The sequence below is a fragment of the Grampus griseus genome (genome assembly GCF_964374135.1).
Source record: "Grampus griseus genome assembly, chromosome: 21".
NCBI classification, from domain to species: Eukaryota; Metazoa; Chordata; class Mammalia; order Artiodactyla; family Delphinidae; genus Grampus; species Grampus griseus.
The window spans coordinates 13,473,779-13,498,928 of record NC_139015.1 but is presented as its reverse complement, the minus strand read 5'-3'; the positions used below and the strand labels follow the sequence as shown (position 1 = coordinate 13,498,928).

Genomic DNA, 25,150 nt, shown 5'->3' with positions numbered 1-25,150 from the left:
TAAATATTTGTTAGCATTTTGGTACAGTTTTTATTAATTTTATCAGTTTGTTGATTAATTACAGTTTATGAAAAGAGAAATTCAATTGTTTCTGTGTTTTCCAAAAGTTGCTTTTCTCTGGCCTGCTCTTCCTAGTAATGACCTTCCAACTCAGAGACTCTCTTTCCACTGTTACAAATGATTTATTCTTTAGCGTAAGGCATTTTCCATGGTGGATTAAGACATAAGCCCCATTTTTTTTTTTTTTTTTAATGAGGTACGCGGGCCTCTCACTGTTGTGGCCTCTCCCGTTGCAGAGCACAGGCTCCGGACGCGCAGGCTCAGCGGCCATGGCCCACGGGCCCAGCCGCTCCGCGGCATGTGGGATCTTCCCGGACCGGGGCACGAACCCGTGTCCCTTGCATCGGCAGGTGGACTCTCCACCACAGTGCCACCAGGGAAGCCCAAGCCCCATTTTTGTTCCTTACACTTCAGCGTATTTGTTATTATATCCTATAACGCTGAGGAGCCTTAAATGAATGACGTATAACACGTAGGTTTTCATAGGAAGTATGGGAGAAAGATAATTTTGGAGAATCACATGTTTGTTTTTCTGTGTCTTCTCCCTAGCTAGAAAATGGCAAAACTGGAAGAGCCATATCATAGTGGATATTTAGTAGTAGCGGATATCCTGATGTTTATCTTTTCTCAGAGTCTTTGGCCCCATCTCTGAAGTTTCTCAGACTCCAGGAGTAGCGGGTGATATGGCAGGCTGGAATGAGCAGAGGGCTAGGCTATCATTTAGACAGCGGTTTGGCAATAGCCAAGAGTAAGGGTGAAAGCCAAAGAGAGTCTGACCCAGGTTCCTCCTGGTCAGTTCCCTCAGTTGCCATATTTAGGTTTATTTTATTGATTTTATAGTGTGTTGATTGTTGTCAATAGCTTACTTGCAAATTCCATAAATTTGTTGCTGTCTTGTTTTATTTGGTGCTGCTAGCTAGAGTTAGGTGGGAACTAAGTATTTGGGATTACTTTAAGGTAATAATGAAAATAATTCAGTATTTCCTGGGAGCTTACAGGGATGGTATAAAGAAGCATTAGAACAGTTTGAAGAAATCAAGGAAAAGGATCATCAGGCAACTTACCAGCTAGGAGTGATGTATTATGATGGTCTGGGGATGACCGCAGACGCTGTAAGTTATTGTTTTGTTCACAGTGTTTAAGATTTCATTGTTTATGGATTATTTGATATATTTAAAATTATATTTTAATGATATATTTCTTATTTATATTTAAATAATTATCATTTCAGCATTTAAAGGATAGCAGTAGTCATTTTTACATTTACGTGAAAAACAAATTTCTTTTTGCCCCTCTCCTTGCTACTATTAGCCGTCAATAACATTTTTGCTTTAAAATGTTTTCCTTTGTTTTTAAAAGTTACTTCAAAGCTACATGAACATGGAGAAAAGTTAGAAAATAAGCAAAAATAAGATCACTCCAAATTTTACTATCAAATATGAACTTTGTTATTAGAGTATATTCTTCCATGTATTGCCCTATGCAAAAAAAAAAAGATAAGCTGAAACCAGAATGTGTTCATTAGACAGTCACACTTGCTATGAAACTTCTTAAGTCTCTCTCTAGAATGCGAATTTTTTTGAAAAATTGGTTTTTATACTTTCTAACTCAATGGTTCCCTATTTCTATTTAAATGGTATCATGACTGCACCATCACCCAAGTTATAGGATTATTTAACATGGAATTTAGAAATAGGTCCTTGGAAAATGGTAATAACAGTAGGATAATATTCATCACTATATCTTTTTAAAACTTTTAAACAATCTAACCAGAAAGAATTTACATAAACAAAAAGAATCAACAATTTGAGTTTACCAAAGATATAATAATAATACCAGTGAAAAATATTGGCTGCACAAAAATAAAGCGGAAAGCAATAAAATGCTTAATTTCTGACAGGGCCTAACCAGAAGAAATACAATAGAAATTAGATGACAATTGAACTCTAGTCTCAAAAAGTTAACAAAACACATTTTGTCAATCAAACATGAGAAGACTGGGGAACAAATTGCAATGAAACAACTTAAACTTGTGAAAACAAATCTTTAAAAATTTTACTTTCCAAAAATAGAATTTATACTGAATACATCTACCAAAACTAACACATATTCCCTAATACCATTTAATACCCAGTTTATATTCAAAATTCTCAAATTGTCCCAAAGTAGTCTTTCAAGCCAGCATTCAGTCAGAGACCACCCAATGAATTGAGTTGTAATATCTACAAGTTTCTTTAATCTAGATTAACTCTCTCTCCTGCCTTTTTTCATAATACTGACTTTATTAGAAGTGACACTTATATGGTACTTATGCAGAAAAATGTCTTCTTTTGTAATTCATACTGAAATATTTAGGGGTGAAGTGTCCTGATATTTTCATATCGGCATATAACTTGAAACAAGTCACCAAAAAAGACAGATGAAGCAAATATAGCAAAATGTTATTACTGACAATCTATGTGGTAGTTATGCAAATTTTTTTTTTTTTTTTTTTTTTTTTTTTGCGGTACGTGGGCCTCTCACTGCTGTGGCCTCTCCCGCTGCGGAGCACAGGCTCCGGACATGCAGGCTCAGCAGCCATGGCTCACGGGCCCAGCCGCTCCGTGGCATGTGGGATCTTCCCGGACCGGGGCACAAAGCCGTGTCCCCTGCATCGGCAGGCGGACTCTCAACCACTGCGCCACCAGAGAAGCCCTATGCAAATTTTTATGTAATATTCTTTCTACTTTTCTGTATGCCATTCTTAGATCTTCTGTATTCTCAGCCTTTTTCTCAGACTACTTCCTTCACTTCCTTGCCTTATCAGAAACTTGGTTGTCCCACAAGCAGCCCTCTTTAGAGGAGGCCTCTCCTTACAACCTCCCAAAGTACCATAGTGCTCAAAGGTAGAGCTGGTATTATTTTCATTTCCCAATTCACTTTCTAGCTATTATTTCTCCTTCACCTCAGGCACAAAGTGTACCTACTTTGAAGTTCATACCAACTCCTTGCTTTCCTAGTTCTATCAATTTCCTGGTTATTGGGAATTTTCTAATGTTAACCTGAAGACTTTGGCTCTGGGATTACATTTTCCTCCCTGTGTCATTCCACCATTTTATCTGATACTTGAATGAAGAACTGAGCAGCAAGAAGGAGCAACGTATAGGTCTAGGTGAATCACATTCCAGGCAGAGGAAATAGCTAGTGTTCAGGCCTGAGGAAGGATGGTACAGCTGGAATACAGTCAAAACAGTGAAACAGGGACCAAACCACGTGGAACTTGGCAAACTACGGCCAAATGGATTGTATTCTCAATGCAGTGTGAAGACACCAAAAGAGAGTGCAATTAATATGATTAACATTTTTAAAGATCATTTTGTCTGTTGTGTGGAGATTGGATTGAATGGAGGCAGGAGTAGAAGCAGGAAGTCCAGTGAGGAAGCCAGTGCAGATAAAAGAGCAGCCTTAACTGAAATTATAGTGGTGGGAATAGAGAAAAGTGGACAGATCTAGGATGTGCTCTTAAGAGGATACAGGACTTTCTGATGGATTGGGAGAGGGGCAGAGATAAGGGGAGGAATCAAGGATGATTCCTACTTTTTGTCTTGAGTGGATGATGTTGCCATTTAATAACAATGGGGTGACTGAGGGAGAAGCACATTTGGCGTACAGGAGGAAAAGCGAAACATTTATGTTTGAATGTTTCATTTGAAGTACCTGTTAAGACACCTAAGTAGAGATGTCAGGTAGAGAGTCTGGAGCTCAACGGTGCCATCAGGACTAGAGAAATCAGTGGGGGGCTATCTGTGGAGCAGTGGGAGTTACAGCACCAGCTTGGATAAGATTGCTGAATGAGTGAGTATCATAGACAAGAGCCACAGGTCAAGGCCAGGGACTGGAAGCCCTCCAGTATTTCATGGTCATAACGGAAAGAACAGCTAGCCAGCAAAGGAGAAATGAGAAGGAGAAGACAGGGAGGACAGAGGAAAATGAGGACTGTGTGGTGATCTGAAAGTCAAACGATGAAATTGTTTCAAGAAGGGAGTGGGGCTTCCCTGGTGGCGCAGTGGTTGAGAGTCCGCCTGCCGATGCAGGGGACATGGGTTCGTGCCCTGGTCCGGGAAGATCCCACATGCCGCGGAGCGGCTGGGCCCGTGAGCCATGGCCACTGAGCCTGCGCGTCCGGAGCCTGTGCTCCGCAATGGGAGAGGCCACAACAGTGAGAGGCCCGCATAACGCAAAAAAAAAAAAAAAAAAAAAAAAAGAAGAAGGGAGTGATCATCTGTATCAAATTCTGCTGAGAGGTGAGTAGAATGAAAACTGAGCACTTACTATCAGACATACTAAGATGAATTTCACTGGAGATCTTGACAAAACCATTTCAGTGGGACCAAGGTCATAAGGGACCAAGATTGGAGTGGGTGGAGGAGGCATATGGATGTAAGGAAGTGGAGATAAGCACTGAGCTTTGTTATAAAGTAGAACAAATATATGTGCAATAACTGGGAGGGATCATGGGATCAAGGGAGAGTTTTCTCCCAGATCAAAGATATTACATTATTATTTGTAAGTTGACACACGATCTGGTAGAGAGGAAAAAATTGATGATGAATCAGGTAAACTGATAGATTTGGTGTTTCTTTCAATTCTTTCTGTTTTCTCAGTGAAATAAAAGACAAGCCATGTGTTTGCTGTGGCAGCATGTATCCTAAAATTCTAACAATTCAGAGAAAATAAGCACAGCCCCTGTGCAAAGATGACACACAACTCCATGAACTGTTCCATATTTTTTATAAAAATATTTAAAAAGTTGAAGCCATGAGCTGAGACTGAGGAGAGGGAGCGAGGGGACAGCAGAAGTCTGAAGAGAAAGGAAAAGGTTTGAAGTAGTATCTTCTCTTCCAGATAAGTGGGAGAGATCATTGATGAGACAAACTGATAGTATTGCTTGTGAGGGGAGAGCTCGCTCTGAAATTTGAAGTCACAAATTGCAGGAAGGACCTGTCAGCATGGTTATGTTTTTCTCCAGCCATGTTCAGTGGTTTAAGTACAGCAGAGTAGCTGGAGAAATAAGATATCTGCCACATGAGTGAGTGTCATGGAGGGAAAGAGGGACAAAGGAATGAGTACAGTGACAGATACAGAATAAGCTGATGTGGGAAGAACACGAAGGTGTAGAAAGACCAGGAAAATTGGTAGATTCGACGGGTTGGCATATGGCAACTCCAAAATAGAATGGCTTAAATTTAATTACATATGGAGGCCAGTGGAGCAAAAAAGAAGATGGCCTCTGTAGGTCTGTTCAGTTAACCCAAGGTAAAGGGGCAAAGAGCAAATTCTTTTAATGTTTATCATTTTATTAATTTACCGAGTTCTTGACACTAATTTGGTCCAGGGTCTGGTGGAAACAAATATGCTTTGTGTGGTAGGTTTGAAATGTCTTGAAATTTACGTGTTATAAACCCCAAAATATTGATACAAAACTGCATTATGTTTGCTTTAGTCATATAACTTTTGAAAGAAATTGAAAAGAAAACATACACAGGTATGTATATATGTGCCTGGGTATCCTTTTATATTTGTACATATTTACCATTTCTGAGGCTTTACATTCCTCCCTATCAATCTGCGTTGCCATCTGGCACCATATTCCTTTTCCGTTCAACCTGAAGAATTTCCTTTAAAGAGCATTTCTTGTAAGTATGCAGGTAATGAGTTATCTCCAATTTTATAATTACCTGAAAATGTCTTCACTCTGCCTTCATTTTTGATGAATTGCTTTGCTGGTTGAGTTTCTCCTTTCCTCACTTTAAAAATGCCATTGTAGTGCTTCCCTAGTGGCGCACTGGTTGAGAGTCCGCCTGCCGATGCAGGGGACAGGGGTTCGTGCCCCGGTCAGGGAAGATCCCACATGGCGCGGAGCGGCTGGGCCCATGAGCTATGGCCTCTGAGCCTGCGTGTCCGGAGCCTGTGCTCCGCAACGGGAGAGGCCACAACAGTGAGAGGCCCGCGAACCGCGCAAAAAAAACCAAAAAAAACAATGCCATTGTAAACTCTTCTAGCTTCTGACAAGAACTCAGTCTCTGATTGTATTATGTTCCCTGTATATAATGTGTCCTTTTTCTCTGGCTGCTTGCAGGATTTCTATGGATTTCAGCAGTTTGACTATGATGCATGCCTAGGAGAGGGTGTTTGTTTATCCTCTCTGGAGTTCATTGAACTTCAATGATCCCTTTCAGTTGCAGTTCTAAAGAGTCATTCCTCTTCCAGTTTGTGTTTGCTTTGATAAACTTCCCAGTGCCTTTAATAACTTTTTTAAAATTAATTAATTTATTTTTGGCTGCGTTGGGTCTTTGTTGCTGCGTGTAGGCTTTCTCTCGTTGTGGAGAGCAGGGGCTACCCTTTGGTGCGGTGCCCGGGCTTCTCACTGCGGTGGCTTCTCTTGTTGCGGAGCATGGGCTCTAGGCGCGCGGGCTTCGGTAGTTGTGGCTCGCAGGCTCTTGAGCACAGGCGCAGTAGTTGTGGCGCATGGGCTTAGTTGTTCCGCGGCACGTGGGATCCTCCCAGACCAGGGCTCGAACCCGTGTTCCCTGCCTTGGCAGGCGTATTCTTAACCACTGTGCCATCAGGGAAGTCCCTCCCAGTGCCTTTAGAAAGTTGTTCTTTATGTTTGGTCCTGATTTAATCACTGCTATCTGTGGGAGGATTTACACGAACACTTCACTCTACTACCATTATACTGTACGTTCTCTCTTACTAACCAGTTGGGGGAAAAAATGGTAGACACCTACCTCACACACTCACAGAAGTAAATCCACATGATCTGGGACTCGGTAAAACACCTTTATTTTCTCATCTATTACTGTGTTGTTTAGCCAGCAATAGCACTTTGAGAGACTAGTGAGGAGTAAAAGTTAGAATGCAGTGTATACAAATGTACGTGACCGTCAAATATTATTTTCCTCTTTGGAGTGATTTTTGAAGGTTTTGAAACTGTGGGTTAAATCCACTTCACCTGCCTTCACTAATCAAAGTCGTTTTAAGACTCGTGTGTCCTCCAAGCTGCACTTGCATAAACAATAAGATGTTTGCCTGAGTTGTTTTCTGGGAACTTGGAGCCAGTGGCATCTAGTTTGAGCTGAGCTGGTTAAGACTAGATAAGACCGTCGACTCTCCAGCTGGGCATCCACAGGCGTCCATTGCTTCATGATGTTTTGAACGTGCAGAGGCCTGCATCTTAGTTACACCTGCGCAGAGAGACGATTACCCGCCAATTCCCACATCTTTTCCCAATCACGTTTCGCCACGCCCCGCACGCTCCCCATGCCTCGGACCGCCCTGCTGTTTTTTATTCCTTATCCCATAAATACCCCGAGCTGCCTGCTTGCTGGAGGCTGGTTTGAGATTTGTTCTCTCGTCTTCCGGTTTGGCTGCCTCTTTTTGCTGCAAACCTCGGTGTCTCCGCGTTTGGCTTGCTGTGCGTCTGGCAAGACAGATCTGGTTCGGTAACACATGTGGTGAGCCAGCCAAGAGGTGAGTCCAGGCGAACCTTTGGCCCACGGCTCGTCGGCCCCTTGCAGGCACTGAGGTCCGGTGGGCCAGCCCGAGCAGCTCCCTGGTGTGTCCGTTCCCAGACTGACCCTGGGTTTTCAGGGAGGCACTGCTGACCTTCCGTGCTTAGTTTCATCTTGTAGCAAGGAGAGGAAATGGAGCAGGACCCTATGGTGCTTCCCCTCCATGCCCTCTGCCTGTCTTCTGTCTGTAGAAAAACTTTAGTCAAAGAATAAATTCAGAGATGTGAGAAAGTGCAGAAGCAAAGGAAAACATGACCAAGTAGTAATAGTTTAGTCACTGAATGAAGTCGGGGACCATTAGTCCCTCCTCATAGGGCTATAGATAATATTCTGGGCCGTCTCCTTTCAGCTGTTTTATAGATACTGAAACCCGCACTAGGTGAAAGAAATTAACTACATGATGACCAGGCTGTGTAGCCATGACATAAGCTGCCACAGTTCTGAGAACTGGCTTCAAGGAAATGGGAACAAACCGACCCTGGAACTGAAGACTAACTGTACTTAAAACAATGAAGATGACGCTGACCAGACCACCACGTGCCCAATTTCAAGGTGACTGTCGGAGCTGACTGGGCTGTTTCTGCATGTAGCCCCCTCCCTCCGCCTAAACACCCCTGAAACTCCCCTTTAAAAGTGCTTGCCCAGGGCTTCCCTGGTGGCGCAGTGGTTGGGAGTGCGCCTGCCGATGCAGGGGACACGGGTTTGTGCCCCGGTCTGGGAGGATCCCACATGCCGCGGAGCGGCTGGGCCCGTGAGCCATGGCCGCTGAGCCTGCGCGTCCGGAGCCTGTGCTCCGCAACGGGAGAGGCCACAGCAGTGAGAGGCCCGCGTACCGCAAAAAAAAAAAAAAAAAGTGTGCTTGTCCTCTGATTTGTCAGTGAGGAATCAGTCTCTGAACATAAGTGCACCATTCTCCCCGTTGCCGGCCTCAGAAATAAAGCAGACTTTCCAGTAGCCTTGCCTCTTGAATATTGGTTTTTGAGTGGTGAGCAGCTAGACCTGTCTTTTAGTAACATTTTTGGGGTTTTGGGCTTTTGGATTTGGAACATGTTTTTAGGGTAAACCTCGTTAAAGAAATGTACTTGTGCCTAGATTGTCTTTGGAACCCTGAAGGATCGTGGGTCAGAGGCCCACCTGATGGGATTTTGGTAGACAATATAAAAGGTTACTGCTGCTGAGGTACTCTGTACCTGAGTTTACGGCCCAGGGCTCTGGGTTTTGGTTTTGTTTTTGTTTTGTTTGTCCATGTCTTGTCTATGTCTGATTGTCTTAATTGTTAGGAATTGGCTACCGGGGGTTGAGCTTCTTGGCGACTGTAGCAAGGACCCTAAGATTTAGTTGCTGCACCCACCTGGGAACAAAGCTCCTTCAAAATGGGCAATGTTAATTCAGTTCCCTCTTGCAGCCGTCTAGGCTACATTCTCCAAAATTGGGAGACTTTCTGTTATGAATCCATGGAGAAATAAAAGATGGTTATTTTTTGTAACACTAAGTGACCATAATATTCTCTGGACTCGGGAGCACAATGGCCTGAAAATGGATCCTTAAATTACAATAAAACTTTGCAAGTAGATTTATTTTGTAAACAGGAATAAAAACGGGATGAAATACCTTATGTACAGTTTCTTATGTTCTTGTATCAGAATAAACCTGTGTAGAGGAGATGTAAGGTAATGGTCCAACAGGAAGGAAAGGCACAGACATCTGTTTTGCTGGATTCTAATGAGAAGGAGGGTGGCTTGAGGGCTGAGTGGCCGCTCGGACGCTCCCCTCCACCCTTACAGGGTGGCGCTGCCGCTCCTTCACTGTCAGCATTTGAGCCTCAGGCTCTCGGGCCCCTGTGCCCTCCACCCCAGTGTCTGAGGGTTGAGAAACAGGAATGGCCTCCCCTCTCATTACCTGCCAGGGTGTGCAGCTTGGCCATGGGTGCGACCCAAGTGCGGATAGGGCAATATCCCTTAAGGCAGGTCCCCACGGGGTCTGTGAATGCCGAGGCTGGGCAGCTGCTGGGATGGATCTGGGTCCACTTCCCTGTCCGCTTTGGATTTATTTAACTGGAAGAATAATATGCCAACTTATAGAGATGACTCGAGAATGGAAAACCTTCATTGATTTTTGTTTTTTGTTTTTTTTTTTTTGCAACCCACAAACTAACCTGAGCAGATGTTCAAAATGTATTAAATACCCTCCTCACTTCAGAAGAGCATAGGATGGTGCTGGATAAAGCTCGAGAGGAGGCAGATCTGCTTCGTGCAGAAACCCCTGGCAACCCGGTGAGGGCTGCTGCATGCGGGGCTACACAAAAGCAGATCCTGATGGGGATGTGAATGCTGGAGACGGGCCCGAACTTTACTGAGATTGCGTTCTTGCAGGATTGCGAAGAGGGATGCCAAAACAAGCCTTAATAAAGTACAGGAGGTAAAACAGACCAAATGAGGATCCTTCAGAATTTCCAGAAAGGGTCTTTAAAGCTTATAGGCAACATACAAAGAGAACTTATAAAAGTCAGAGTGACCAGTTTTGGTCAGAGCGCACCCAGTATACAGAAGAAACTGCAAAAGATGGAAGGGCCTTTAGGAATGTCTATGTCTTGACTTGTTGAAACTGCCTTTAAAGTTTCTAATGGCGGAGACCAGGTTCAGGAGAAAAGGGAACAATGGAGAATGAAAGAGGCTGCTCTGCGGGCGGCTACCTTAGCACCGGGAAGAGCTGGATGGAATCAAGGACTCTCACAAGGGACTCGGCAAAAGCTTCCGCTCACACGGGCACCCAATAGCCGGACTCCGCCAGTGTGCATATTGCAAACAGGAGGGACACTGGAAAAGAGGGTCCCGTCCTAAGTAAGCCTCTTGAAGGTAAACAGCTGGCACATCGGATGCCCGAGCTGAGAATGACAGTGACCAAGAATGCCAGGCCCTAGGGGTTCCTTTAAATCTTGTGAAGTCCATCATTTCCTAAGCAGAGCCCTGGATGACTATGACCGTGGGAAATTAACTTGGATTTTGATTGATATTGGACCATTTACTCAGTTTTAAATACCTGGCTTTCTAAGCTTCTTTCTAAAACTGTTAGTAACTGGGGTGTCCAAAGAAACCTTGAAAATGCCTTTTTTTCCAGCTGCTAAACTGTCAGTTGGGGAAAACGCATCTGAAGCATACCTTTGTATACATGCCTGAATGCCCCATTCCCTTTCTGAGACGAGATTTACTAACTAAATATCAGGGTTACCTTTGCCCCTGAGTGGACAGACATTAAAGTACCACCAGAGCAGGCTTGCGCATTGCAGGCTTTATTACTCCAGTCCCCAAAAGAACAGCCTGCAACTGTTCCAGAAGAGATTTGCAAAGGGGAGTCCGAAGACCTGTGCAGACGGGAGGCTGGGAATAGCAAAGAGCTAGGCCTATACAGCTTAGGATACCACCTGAGGTCAGCTTGTACACGATTTAAGAACAGTTAGATTGTAAAAGAGACTAATCCAGTAGTCCCTAACCCATATTCTCTGCTCACTAATCTGTCCAGACATTGCTGGTTTACTGTATTAGAGTTGAAAGATGCCTTTTCTTGCATATCCTTGTTTTAAATCCCAAGAGTTGTTTGTTTTCAAATGGGAAGATCTTGGTACTAAGAATTAAACAACAGTACTGCTGGACAGTACTTCCTCAGGGATTTAAAACTTTACCCGCGATGTTTGGAGAAATCCTAGCAAAAGATTTGAGGGACCCTCAACTAAATGAGGGAGCCCTGCTCCAGGACGTGGTTGATGCTGGTTACCAGTAAAACAAAGGACACCTGAGACCAGAATATGGTGGGTTTTTTTTTTTTTTTCAGAATATGGTTTTGATTTCAACCTTTTTGGTTGAACAGGTCTATCAAGTATCCAAGAAAAAGCACAGTTCTCAATCCCTCTGTTAAATATTTGGGTTTTGAACTCTCACAAGGACAGAGAGACTTGCCCTCTAATGGAAGGGAAGCTCTAGCTAGGGCTGCAGCTCCCACCAAGAGATAATTGCAGGAATTTCTGGGAATGGCTGGGTTCTGCCGTATTTGGGTCCCCAACTTTGGACTCATAGCAAAACCCATTTAGGAAGCTCTTAAAGGAGACAATGAACATCTAGACTGAAATCATGGAGGATAAACATCCTGAAGACCAGGTCCATCTTCGCGGGTTGGGACCTTATGAGGAATGCAGCGAAAAAGGGAGAAAGCACGTTGCGGGAGGAATACCGCAGTGGTTCCAACCCTGACGCTGACTTTCCCGAGTGGGCAAGCAAACCCCCAGAAAAAAGCCACGGGAAAGCAATTAAGGTGAGTGGGATTGCTGCAGTGGTGGCTTTGAAAAGTAAAATTTAGGAAGCAATTTAAATAATTTGCTAGTAACCAGATTGATTTTCTTTTGTTCTGCCTTCTCTTTGTTTCGAACCTCCCAGGCTTGGACAATTCAGTGATTAGGATTTTTCAATCTTTGGCAAAAGTAGGTAATTTCTCTAGCTTTTGGATATGTCATCTAAAACCTTCTGTATTTGATCATGCTGACCCCTTGGTTGTGCCTGTCGTTAATTTTTGACCATCCCTGACTTCACTGTGACTTCAGTTGTGCACATATCAAATTAGGCTAATCAACAAAATGTCCTGTCGTGTTTTTTTCTTGAATAAGCCAAAATTTGGTCTCCTTGTGTCCTCAGAATAAAAAACAACCAAAAAACAAACAACAAAAAATGGCCCCTACCCTTGTTAGGGTTCTATTTGGTGAGGATATTGTAGAAACCACACTTAATTCTCCCAGCCTGTGTTCCTTCGATACTATCTGTTTCAGTCAAAGGTGATAATGATCAACACACTCCAATTCGTAAAAAAGTAAGACCCCGATCCCTGGCTCGCCTGTGTCCTAGGTAAAATCCCTAAAAATGAGTCAAAGTGTTCGCACGTCTGGTGTTCTGTGTGCCCTCACAGTGTACATATTTGCCCCACCCCATACCTATTTGTCTACAGTTTTTATTACCAATCTTGGGCCTATGAATGCCTTGACAGCTGGTGCATAAGTGGTACTTGTTTGGGATCAAAATGTTAACTTGAAACCAGGAACAAGAGAATATTCTCAAATGAGTGCTAAATAGTTTGATTCTTCAAGCCCCTGTTAGGCCTATGCCCCTTATCAGCAGGAATTAGCCAGAGCTGTCCTCACCTTTTTTCCTCAAGAGGTTGAGTAATGATCGAAAAGCAAGGGGGGACTGAAACCGTGGGTCAAATCCACTTCACCTGCCTTCAGTAATCAAGGTGGTTTTTTTAAGACTCTCATGTGCTCCAAGCAGCATGTAGCCTAAACAAGATGTTTGCCTGAGTTGTTTTCTAGGAACTTGGAGTCAGCTGTGTGTAGTTTGAGCTGAGCTGGTTAAGACTGGATAGAACCACCGACCCTTCAACTGGGCATGCGTGTCTGTTGCTTAGTGACTTTTTGAACGTGCAGAGGGCTATAGCTTAGTTACACCTGTGCAGAGCAAAGATTCCCGCACCTTTTCCAATCGTCTTTCTCCAGGCTCCCCACACCTCCAACTGCCCGCTGCTTTCTTCTTTATCCTATAAATACCCCGAGCTCCTTGCCTTTGGGGAGGCGGATTTGAGATTTGTTCTCCCATCTCCTGCTTGGCTGCCTTGTAAACCCTCTTTGCTGCAAACCTCGTGGGCTCAGCATTTTGGCTTGCTGTGCGTTGGACAAGAGGAACATAGTCTAGTAAACAATTTGTGTCTGGGTTTTTGGAGGGAGGAAAGCCTTTTGTTGGTGGTTAGAACGTCCTCTGTGTTCTGTGACTATGCAGATGTCGTATGAAGATGAGTGTAGTAGACGTAAATTTATCACTGAGCACAGCTAGGGAACGTGTGCTTGAAGAGAGAAGACAGAGTTTGGGGCTTACACGTGTCCTGTAAGGATTAAAAATGTGGAAGTTACTGGCTATCCTTACACTATAAGTTCTAAGAACTGTGCCAATTCAGAATAAGGGCTATGAGGAGAGAAGAAGGAAACCATATTGAGAGGTAATGCAAATGTGGAAGCTATAAAATGAAGAGAATGCTTTATATCCCAGAGCTCCTGGGAACGCTGAGCCAGGAGATGGACTTTGACTTATTTCTAGCCCTGCAGAGTCCAGGACAACCATACCTGTTAGGTATAGACTCATGACATTCTACCTCATGTCGGAGGGTGAACGCTTTACAGCATTATTGGGAGAAAACTTAACTTGGGTAAAACTAAACTAGGACTTTCTGTTTTGTTCTTTTCCTTTGTGGAAGGAAAAAGGAGTGGAATATATGAAGAAAATCGTTGATTCTCCATGTCCCAAAGCAAGACACTTACAATTTGCAGCAGCTTACAACCTTGGAAGAGCTTATTATGAAGGAAAAGGTGTTAAACAATCAGACGAGGAAGCTGAAAGGTAATCTGACTTGAGAACAAGATTTTTGTTTTAATCAAATGCCTTAAACAAAGAATAACTTGCCTTGCCCTTCTCTTCTAGACTGTGGCTTTTTGCTGCAGACAATGGAAATCCAAAAGCTAGTGTGAAGGCTCAAAGTATCCTAGGATTGTATTACTCAACAAAGGAACCCAGAGAGTTAGAGAAGGTAACAGTGATTTGTTTAAATCCTAGCATCCTGTGTAGATTAATATTTGGTGAGGAGTAAGTATGTAGTCTGAATATCTCTTACATTTCTTTCAATGTAAAGAAAGCTTACGTTTTAGGATCTCCAAACTCATTTCACCTTTCCTCAACTATGAATGCTGCCTTCCCTGCCTCTACCAAAGGAGACCACGGATGTGAGCACTTTGTATGCTATAAAAAGCACACATACAAAATATTCTACCATAAAAGGTAAAAGAGGAGGGAGAGTCAGTACAACCTCTTTAATCACCAATGATGGAAAACCCTTTCCAAGAAATCTTACAAGGAGAAGGAAATGAGGCGTTAAAGGCAAACTTGTAGGAGGCACATAACCCCCAAGATCCTTGTCAGATAACTGAGGAGCTACTTGGAAATCGGTTTGAACTAACTCAGATGCACTGTAGCTGAGTATTGAGCAAACGTGCTTGGACCACATGCAGGTTTTTATCCTTGGTTTTCTTTGATCCCGTTGGAGCTCCAAGAGGATCTGAGAGATAGCTGCAATCTCACATCAGCTGCTCTCCTCTCCTTGCTGTCCCTCATTACAAAGCCTTTCAGACGCTTGGTTCCTATTTCCCACCTTTTTGGTCCTTCCTCTGAAAAATCTGAAAATCCTGAAACCTGAACAGCTGAGCTCGAGCCAGTGACCTCGCCTATACTGTGGGCAGACAACGGGCGGGCTCCCCTCAGCACCCTCTCTCAGGCATGCGAAGTTGGTGCTAGTCTGACATACATTCAGGGGGTTAGAACGGTGTCCTAGAGATGAATTAATAGTACTATCTTATAGAGATATTCCATTTATAATCCGCCTTGTGAATACTAGGGAATTGTGCTTTCTCCTAGGCGTTTTATTGGCATTCAGAAGCTTGTGGCAATGGAAACCTGGAATCCCAGGGTGCGCTTGGGCTCATGTACTTTTATGGACAAGGCATCCACCAGGATACCGAGGCTGCCCTGCATTGCTTGAGGGAAGCAGCAGAGCGTGGAAATGTCTACGCTCAAGGGAATCTCGTGGAGTATTACTATAAGATGAAATTTTTTACAAAGTGTGCTGCATTTTCCAAAAGGTAAGCTGGATAAAAGTATTTACAAAAACTCTTACTAGATGTTCTATGCCAGGTCTGTTTAATAGAACTCGCTGCAGTATTGGAAATGATGGCTATTGGTACTTGCAGTGTGGCCAGTGCAACTGAGGATTGAACTTGTAATTTTCATTGGATTTTAATTTTAATAGCCACACGTAGCTCCTGGCTACCATATTGGATAGTACATCTGTTAGTCTGCAGAACTTCAGTGCTATTTGCTCTGTATACCAGCTAAGTAATCTTACACAAGTTTAACTTTGGGGGCATCAGTTCTTTTGTAATCCTGCAGAAGTATTTTCTTCTTGATTTAAAAAATATAGTGAATATAAAGTGTTTAACACAGCTTGGCACATGAGAAATACTAAACTTTTTTTCCTACACCCTTAGCCATAGGTTCTATAACTGCACAATTACAATATAGCTTGATGAGGACTGCACAATGAGAATGGTTAAAAGACTCCAACACTAACATAAATTATATGGAAATTTCTCTTCTCTGAGGCCATGTACTTTCCTGCATTTACCCACAATGTACAAATGCAACAGACCTGGGTGTCCTCTAAAATGGCTATAAGGCCATGCTGCCATTTCCCTCCCAATAATGCCCTTCCCACGGAGCCCACAGGTTCCCCTCTCCCCGAGCCCAGTGTGAGGCAGACATCCACACTGAAGGATGAAGGAATTGCTTTTACCCTCTCCTCCCCAACATCATGGCCTCCAGGCAGCAGGCCACTTAAAGGTGTGGTCTCTGATGTCTCAAATCCTCTAGTGCCCATATGGTTAAAACTAAGACTTCGAACAGTTCTTTTAAAAATTTTGAAACTTTCCATGTTCCTATTTCCCACAGTATTATGGCTGACGTGGAGTTGACTTGTTTTCATGTAGTTCTCCATTGCTGTATCTGGGTTATAGAGAAGGACTTTTTATTGCCCGTTATCATAGATGTGTAAGTTTATTAATGTGTTTTCTGGTCCTGTGTGACTAAAGTCCAAATTCAAGGTTGATGTTTAAATACCCAAAGAGATAGAAAAATATTTTTTTCCCATTGTTTAAATCTGCAAAGTGATGAGTTCTTGTAATATATATATATATATATATATATATATTTTTTTTTTCTTTTTGCGGTACACGGGCCTCTCACTGTTGTGGCCTCTCCCGTTGTGGAGCACAGGCTCCGGATGCGCAGGCTCAGCGGCCATGGCTCACGGGCCCAGCCGCTCCGTGGCATGTGGGATCCTCCCGGACCGGGGCACGAACCCGTGTCCCCTTCATCGGCAGGCAGACTTTCAACCCCTGCGCCACCAGGGAAGCCCAAGTTCTTGTAATATTTTAAACTTAATTTTTTTTAGTGGTTATTAAGCCTGACCAGTATAATCCTAGGAAGCCATATAGTAACCACTGTAGTTAGTTCCGATTCTTCTGGTGTTAGTTGACTGTTCTATTTACCCTTCACCACAGAGCAAACAATTTTGTTCTCAAACTGGTAGAAATAATAGAGAAACCACTTGGGGCACATGGACAGTTTCTGGGCATGTTTATAAAAATGTAAACTATAACTGATACCGTTTTTAATTTCACAACTGGATGTTGTAACAGGATTGCTGACTACGATGAGATTCATGACATCCCCATGATAGCCCAGGTCACGGACTGTCTCCCAGAATTCATCAGCAGAGGCATGGCCATGGCCTCTTTCTACCACGCACGGTGTCTGCAGCTTGGCTTGGGTATCACAAAGGATGAAGCAACAGCTAAACACTATTATTCTAAAGTAAGCCTGACAACAAATATAAATTGACTCAATAGAAATTTCTAGGTTTTTAGTTGAGACTTGGACATCTTTTTAAATCAGTGTTTTTATTCCTACTTATTGTGCACATAACCTCTGTCTACCAAGAGGATGTCAGACATGCAGCTTGTTTGCAAACAATTCTGTCATTCTTTTTAATAATTAAACACAGATGGTAAAACTTCTATTTTTTTTTAATAGTCTGTGCCTACAAGACACCTTCAGTTTATTAATTTATTTATTTTTGCTGTGTTGGGTCTTCGTTTCTGTGCGAGGGCTTTCTCTAGTTGTGGCAAGCGGGGGCACTCTTCATCGCAGTGTGCGGGCCTCTCACTATCGCGGCCTTTCTTATTGCGGAGCACAGGCTCCAGACGCGCAGGCTCAGTAGTTGTGGCTCACGGGCCCAGCCACTCTGTGGCATGTGGGATCCTCCCAGACCAGGGCTCGAACCCGTGTCCCCTGCATCAGCAGGCAGATTCTCAACCACTGCGCCACCAGGGAAGCCCTAAAATTTCTATCTTAGATGCAAATTATTCTATTTCACTGTCTGCCGCCTAAAGCCCAGCACCAAGACCTTAAACCCAGAACGTGCATGCCTTCTTTCACCCAGAAAAAGTGTGAATCTCTATTTCATTCTAGTACATTAGAGTACATTTCATTAAGGTTTCTTTTTGCATGACATCTACCACACTTAGGTGGATATTGATGAATTTGAGTTCACCAGTTAAAATAAGCCTTTTCATGTTTTAATCCATGTGATCAATTTATTTAGATAGTGAATGGATTTCACATCTAAAATCAACTGTTAAAAAGTGCAGAGGGGGCTTCCTTGGTGGCGCAGTGGTTAAGAGTCCGCCTGCCGATGCAGGAGACACGGGTTCATGCCGCGGTCCGGGAAGATCCCACATGCCGTGGAGCAGCTGGGCCCGTGAGCCATGGCCGCTGAGCCTGCGCGTCCGGAGCCTGTGCTCCGCAACGGGAGAGGCCACAACAGTGAGAGGCCTGCGTACCAAAAAAAAAAAAAAAAAAAAGTGCAGAGGGAGTGTGAAAGGGAATCATGAATAGTAACTGCAAGTTTAAAAAACAAAAAACTGCACAACTTAGGTCCATGACATCCATAAGTCCAAATGAGAATTAGATCATAAAATTTCATGCAATGCCAAACTGTTCAAGCTGGAGCCAGGGAACAAGGCAAGGAACAATTTTCTAAGTCCCTTGCCTAAATCTGATCACGTTACAGCAGTGGTTCTCAAAATTATTTGCATAGTAAAATCACATGGGGAATCTCTTAATAATTCCTAAAGCTCAGGCCTTATTTCAGAAAAATTAAATCACCATCTCCCAGAATGAGACACAAGCAGATTTGTTTAAGCTCCCCAGGGGGTTCCAATGTGTAGGCAAGTTTGGAATCTAAGTTATTTTGTTGGAAATTTAAAATTTCCAGAGTATTAAACCCATACCAACACAAATAGAGGAACACAGTACAAAAATACAACTGACCTGGGGCTTCCCTGGTGGCACAGTGGTTAAGAATCCACCTGCCAATGCAGGGGACATGGCTTCGAGCTCCGGTCTGGGAAGATCCCACATGCCGTGGAGCAACTGAGCCTGCGCTCTACAGCCTGCACTGTAGAGCCCGCGAGCCACAACTACTGAAGCCCGCGGGCCTAGAGCCCGAGCCCCGCAAGAGAAGCCACCACAGTGAGAAGCCCACATACTGGAAAGAAGAGCAGCCCCCGCTCGACGCAACTAGACTAAGCCCATGCGCAGCAACGAAGACCCAGCACAGCCAAAAAAACAAATACAACTGACCTTTGAGATATTTACCATTACACCATTAGTATGAATAACAGCTGTCTTTGTTTAATCTAAGTGTTCTGTATATTATACCAATTTCCAAACCAAGTCAATTTCAGATTCTATGCTATCTTTGGTACCCTTTCCAAGTAAACATAGCAGAGAGCTCTGGGTGGAAAATATCCTGAAATATGGTATATGTTCAGCCTAAATAAAAGCATAATAAACAAATTACAATTTTAAAACTGTTTTCCTTATAGTGGGAGATAATACAGCCCCGTTACTCAATTTTGGCCACTGGATTTTATGGGAGATACTTCCTCTAAGTTTTCTCCATTTTAAAAGTAAGCCAGTGAAGGACCTGGAATCATGTCAGATGAGGCACAATAACAAACTCTGAGTATTTTACTCAGAGAAAAGACGTGAGGGGCTTCTGATAGCAGTCTTCATCAGACTGAAAGGCTGTCCTACAAAAGAGGCATTGTAGGGAAGGGAGAATGACAGCCCACGGCAGTATGTTACAGAAAAGATAAGGCCGCAGATGAAGAGACCCTGGGCTGAAAGTCAGGAGCCCCAGGCCTGGTCTCAGCTTTGCCACCCTCAGACTGGGTGACTACCCACTCCTTTCCCTCTCAGTTTCCAGGAAACCAGCAATGTATGTCCTCCTAGGAACAGTCAACGATTCTAAAGGGTTGGGGATAGGGGATTTTAGCTTAATACAAAGAATCTTCTAAAATAACTGTTTATAGGTAAAACCTTAGTTTTTATTTCCTAAAGGTGGTGACTTTTTAAATATTTATTTATTTTTGGCTGTATTGGGTCTTTGTTGCTGCATGTGGGCTTTCTCTAGTTGTGGCAAGTGGGGGCTACTCTTCATTGTAGTTCGCAGGCTTCTCATTGTGATGGCTTCTCTTGAGCATGGGCTCTAGGTGCACAGACTTCAGTAGTTGTGGCACGTGGGCTCAGTAGTTGCGGTGCACGGGCTTTGTTGCTCCGTGGCATGTGGAATCTTCCCAGACCAGGGCTTGAACCCGTGTCCCCTGCATTGGTAGGCACATTCTTAACCACTGTACCACCAGGAAAACCCAAGGTGGTGACTTAAAAAAAGTTTTTTTATATTGGAGTATAGTTGATTTACAATGTTGTTGGTTTCAGGTGGACAGCAAAGTGATTTAGTTATACATATATCTTTTGTTTTTTTTTAATTTATTTACTTTTGGCTGTGTTGGGTCTTCGTTGCTGCGTGTGGGCTTTCTCTAGTTGCAGCGATTGGGGGCTACTCTGTTGCAGTGTGCGGGCCTCTCATTGTGGTGGCTTCTCTTGTTGCAGAGCACGGGCTCCAGGCGCGTGGGCCTCAGCAGTCACAGCACGTGGGCTCAGCAGTTGTGGCTCGCAGGTTCTAGAGCACAGGCTTAGGAGCTGCGGTGCACAGGCTTAGTTGCTCTGTGGCATGCGGGATCCTCCCGGACCAGGGTTCGAACCCGTGTCCCCTGCATTGGCAGGCGGACTCTCAACCACTGCGCCACCAGGGAAGCCCCATGTATCTATTCTTTTTCAGATACCTTTCCCATATAGGTTATTACAGAGTATTGAGTAGAGTTCCCTGTATTATACAGTAGATCCTTATTGATTATCTATTTTATATATAGTTGTGTGTATATGTTAATCCCAACCTCTGAATTTATCCCTCCTGCCCCACTTTTCCCTTTTGGTAACCATGTTTGTTTCTGAAGTCTGAGTCTGTTTTGTAAGTAAGTTAATTTGTACCACATTTTTAGACTCCACATATAAGTGATATCATATACTTGTCTTTCTTTGGCTTACTCACTTAGTATGATAATCTCTAGGTCCATCCATTGTTGCTGCAGATGGAATTATTCCATTATTCCAGGTCTTAGTTGCAGCACGTGGGATCTTCGTTGCGGTGTGTGGGATCTTTAGTTGCAGCATCCTGCATGCTGCAATGAACACCTGGCATACAGCAACTAAAGTACCACGTCTTCTTTACCCATTCATCTGTCAATGGACATTTAGGCTGTTTCCATGTCTTGGCTATTGTGAATAGTGCTGCTATGAACACTGGGGGGCATGTTCTTTTTGAATTATGGTTTTCTCCGGAAATATGCCCAGAAGTGGGATTGCAGGATCACATCGCAGCTCTATTTTTAGCTTTCTGAGGAAACTCCATACTGTTTTCCATAGTGGCTGCACCAATTACATTCCCCCCAACCTTGTAGGAGGGTTCCCTTTTCTCCACATGCTCTCCAGCATTTGTTACTTGTAGACATTTTTTTTTTACATCTTTATTGGAGTATAATTGCTTTACAATGGTGTGTTAGTTTCTGCTTTATAACAAAGTGAATCAGTTATATATACATGTGTTCCCATATCTCTTCCCTCTTGCGTCTTCCTCCCTATCTCACCCCTCTAGGTGGTCACAAAGCACCGAGCTGATCTCCCTGTGCTGTGCGGCTGCTTCCCACTAGCTATCTATTTTAGGTTTGGTAGTGTATATATGTCCATGCCTCTCTCTCGCTTTGTCACAGCTTACCCTTCCCCCTCCCCATATCCTCAAGTCCATTCTCTAGTAGGTCTGTGTCTTTATTCCTGTCTTACCCCTAGGTTCTTCATGACATTTTCTTTTTCTTAGATTCGATATATATGTGTTAGCATACAGTATTTGTCTTTCTCTTTCTGACTTACTTCACTCTGTATGATAGACTCTAGGTCCATCCACTTCACTACAAATAACTCAATTTCGTTTCTTTTTATGGCTGAGTAATATTCCATTGTATATATGTGCCATATCTTCTTTACCCATTCATCCGATGATGGACATTTAGGTTGCTTCCATCTCCTGGCTATTGTAAATAGAGCTGCAATGAACATTTTGGTACATGACTCTTTTTGAATTATGGTTTTCTCAGGGTATATGCCCACTAGTGGGATTGCTTGTCATATGGTAGTTCTATTTGTAGTTTTTAAGGAACCTCCATACTGTTCTCCATAGTGGCTGTACCAATTCACATTCCCACCAGCAGTGCAGGAGTGTTCCCTTTTCTCCACACCTCCTCCAGCATTTATTGTTTCTAGATTTTTAGATGACGGCCATTCTGACTGGTGTAAGATGATATCTCATTGTAGTTTTGATTTGCATTTCTCTAACGATTAATGATGTTGAGTATTCTTTCATGTGTTTGTTGGCAATCTGTATATCTTTTTTTTTTTTTTTTTGGCGGTACGCAGGCCTCTTACTGTTGTGGCCTCGGCAGGCGGACTCTCACCCACTGTGCCACCAGGGAAGCCCTGCAATCTGTACATCTTATTGGAGAAATGTCTATATAGGGCTTCTGCCCATTTTTGGATTGGGTTCTTTGTTTTTTTGTTATTGAGCTACATGAGCTGCTTGTAAATTTTGGAGATTAATCCTTTATCAGTTGCCTCATTTGCAAATATTTTATCCCATCTGAGTGTTGTCTTTTGGTCTTGTTTATGGTTTCCTTTGCTGTGCAAAAGCTTTGAAGTTTCATTAGATCCCATTTGTTTATTTTTGTTTTTATTTCCATTTCTCTAGCAGGTGGGTCAAAAAGGATCTTGCTGTGATGTATGTCATAGAGTGTTCTGCCTATGTTTTCCTCTAAGAGTTTTATAGTGTCTGGCCTTACATTTAGGTCTTTAATCCATTTTGAGCTTATTTTTGTGTGTGGTGTTTGGGAGTGTTCTAATCTCATACTTTTACATGTACCTGTCCGGTTTTCCCAGCACCATTTATTGAAGAGGCTGTCCTTTCTCCACTGTACATCCCTGCTTCCTTTATCAAAGATAAGGTGACCATATATGCGTGGGCTTATCTCTGGGCTTTCTATCCTGTTCCATTGATTTATATTTCTGTTTTTGTGCCAGGACCACACTGTCTTGATTACTGTAGCTTTGTAGAATAGTCTGAAGTCAGGGAGCCTGATTCTTCCAACTCCGTTTTTCGTTCTCAAGATTGCTTTGGCTATTCGGGGTCTTTTGTGTTTCCATACAAATGGTGAAATTTTTTGTTCTAGTTCTGTGAAAAATGCCAGTGGTAGTTTGATAGGGATTGCATTGAGTCTGTAGATTGCTTTGGGTAGTAGAGTCATTTTCACAATGTTGATTCTTCCAATCCAATAACATGCTATATCTCTTCATCTATTTGTATCATCTTTAATTTCTTTCATCAGTGTCTTATAATTTTCTGCATACAGGTCTTTTGTCTCCTTAGGTAGGTTTATTCCTAGATATTTTATTCTTTTTCTTGCAATGGTAAATGGGAGTGTTTTTTTTTATTTCACTTTCAGATTTTTCATCATTAGTGTATAGGAATGCCAGAGATTTCTGTGCATTAATTTTGTATCCTGCTACTTTACCAAATTCATTGATTAGCTCTAGTAGTTTTCTGGTAGCATCTTTAGGATTCTCTATGTATAGAATCATGTTATCTGCAAATAATGACATTTACTTCTTCTTTTCTGCTTTGGATTACTTTTATTGCCTTTTCTTCTCTGATTGCTGTGGCTAAAACTTCTAAAACTATGTTGAATAAGAGTGGTGAGAGTTCGCAACCTTGTCTTGTTCCTGATCTTAGTGAAAATGCTTTCAGTTTTCACCATTGAGGACAATGTTGGCTGTGGGTTTGTCATATATGGCCTTTATTATGTTGAGGAAAGTTCCCTCTGTGCCTACTTTCTGCAGGGTTTTTATCATAAATGGGTGTTGAATTTTGTCAAAAGATTTTTCTGCATCTATTGAGATGATCATATGGTTTTTCTCCTTCAATTTGTTAATATGGTGTATCACGTTGATTGATTTGCATATATTGAAGAATCCTTGCATTCCTGGAATAAACCCCACTTGTTCATGGTGCATGATCCTTTTAATGTGCTGCTGGATTCTGTTTGCTAGTATTTTGTTGAGGATTTTTGCATCTATGTTCATCAGAGATATTGGCCTGTAGTTTTCTTTCTTTGTGATATCCTTGTCTGGTTTTGGTATCAGGGTGATGGTGGCCTCATAGAATGAGTATGGGAGTGTTCCTCCCTCTGCTATATTTTGGAAGAGTTTGAGAAGGATAGGTGTTAGCTCTTCTCTAAATGTTTGGTAGAATTCACCTGTGAAGCCATCTGGTCCTGGGCTTTAGTTTGTTGGAGGATTTTTAATCACAGTTTCAATTTCAGTGCTTGTGATTGGTCTGTTCATATTTTCTATTTCTTCCTGATTCAGTCTTGGCAGGTTGTGCATTTCTAAGAATTTGACCATTTCTTCCAAGCTGTCCATTTTATTGGCATAGAGTTGCTTGTAGTAATCTCTCATGATCCTTTGTATTTCTGCAGTGTCAGTTGTTACTTCTCCTTTTGAATTTCTAATTCTGTTGATTTGAGTCTTCTCCCTTTTTTTCTTGATGAGTCTGGCTAATAGTTTATCAATTTTGTTTATCTTCCTCAAAGAACCAGCTTTTAGTTTTATTGATCTTTGCTATTGTTTCCTTCATTTCTTTTTCATTTATTTCTGATCTGATCTTTCCTTCTGCTAACTTTGGGGGGTTTTTGTTCTTTCTCTAATTGCTTTAGGTGTGCAAGGTTAGGTTGTTTATTCAAGATGTTTCTTCTTTCTTAAGGTGTGATTGTATTGCTATAAACTTCCCTCTTAGAACTGCATTTGCTGCATCCCATAGGTTTTGGGTCGTCGTGTCTGCATTGTCATTTGTTTCTAGGTATGTTTTGATTTCCTCTTTGAATTCATCAGTGATCACTTCGTTATTAAGTAGTGTATTGTTTAGCCTCCACGTGTTTGTATTTTTTACAGATCTTTTCCTGTAATTGATATCTAGTCTCATAGCGTGGTCGCAGAAGATACTTGATACAATTTCAATTTTCTTAAATTTACCAAGGCCTGATTTGTGACCTAGAATATGATCTATCCTGGAGAATGTTCCATGAGCACTTGAGAAAAATGTGTATTCTGTTAATTTTGGATTGAATGTCCTATAAATACCAATTAAGTCCATCTTGTTTAATGTATCATTTAAAGCTTGTGTTTCCTTATTTTTTTTCATTTTGGATGATCTGTCCATTGGTGAAAGTAGGGTGTTAAAGTCCCCTACTATGAATGTGTTACTGTCGATTTCCCCTTTTATGGCTGTTAGTATTTGCCTTATGTATTGAGGTGCTCTGATGTTGGGTGCATAAA

At 42.5% G+C, this 25,150-nt stretch overlaps 1 protein-coding gene across 3 annotated transcripts in view; it reads left to right on the top strand.

The window, feature by feature from the left end:
- Positions 1 to 25,150, top strand: part of LRP2BP (LRP2 binding protein) — a gene marked incomplete at its 5' end in the record, with an annotated part of 37,851 nt that overhangs the window by 2,784 nt on the left and 9,917 nt on the right. For 2 of the 3 annotated variants that reach the window (XM_082680506.1, XM_082680504.1), the window contains 5 exons: positions 1,059 to 1,172; positions 13,899 to 14,041; positions 14,123 to 14,228; positions 15,110 to 15,333; positions 16,948 to 17,122. In XM_082680506.1, coding sequence (XP_082536632.1) covers positions 1,059 to 1,172; positions 13,899 to 14,041; positions 14,123 to 14,228; positions 15,110 to 15,333; positions 16,948 to 17,122 — 762 coding nt within the window. The remainder of the gene's footprint in view (positions 1 to 1,058; positions 1,173 to 13,898; positions 14,042 to 14,122; positions 14,229 to 15,109; positions 15,334 to 16,947; positions 17,123 to 25,150) is intronic. The other variant, XM_082680505.1, reaches the window with a different exon arrangement.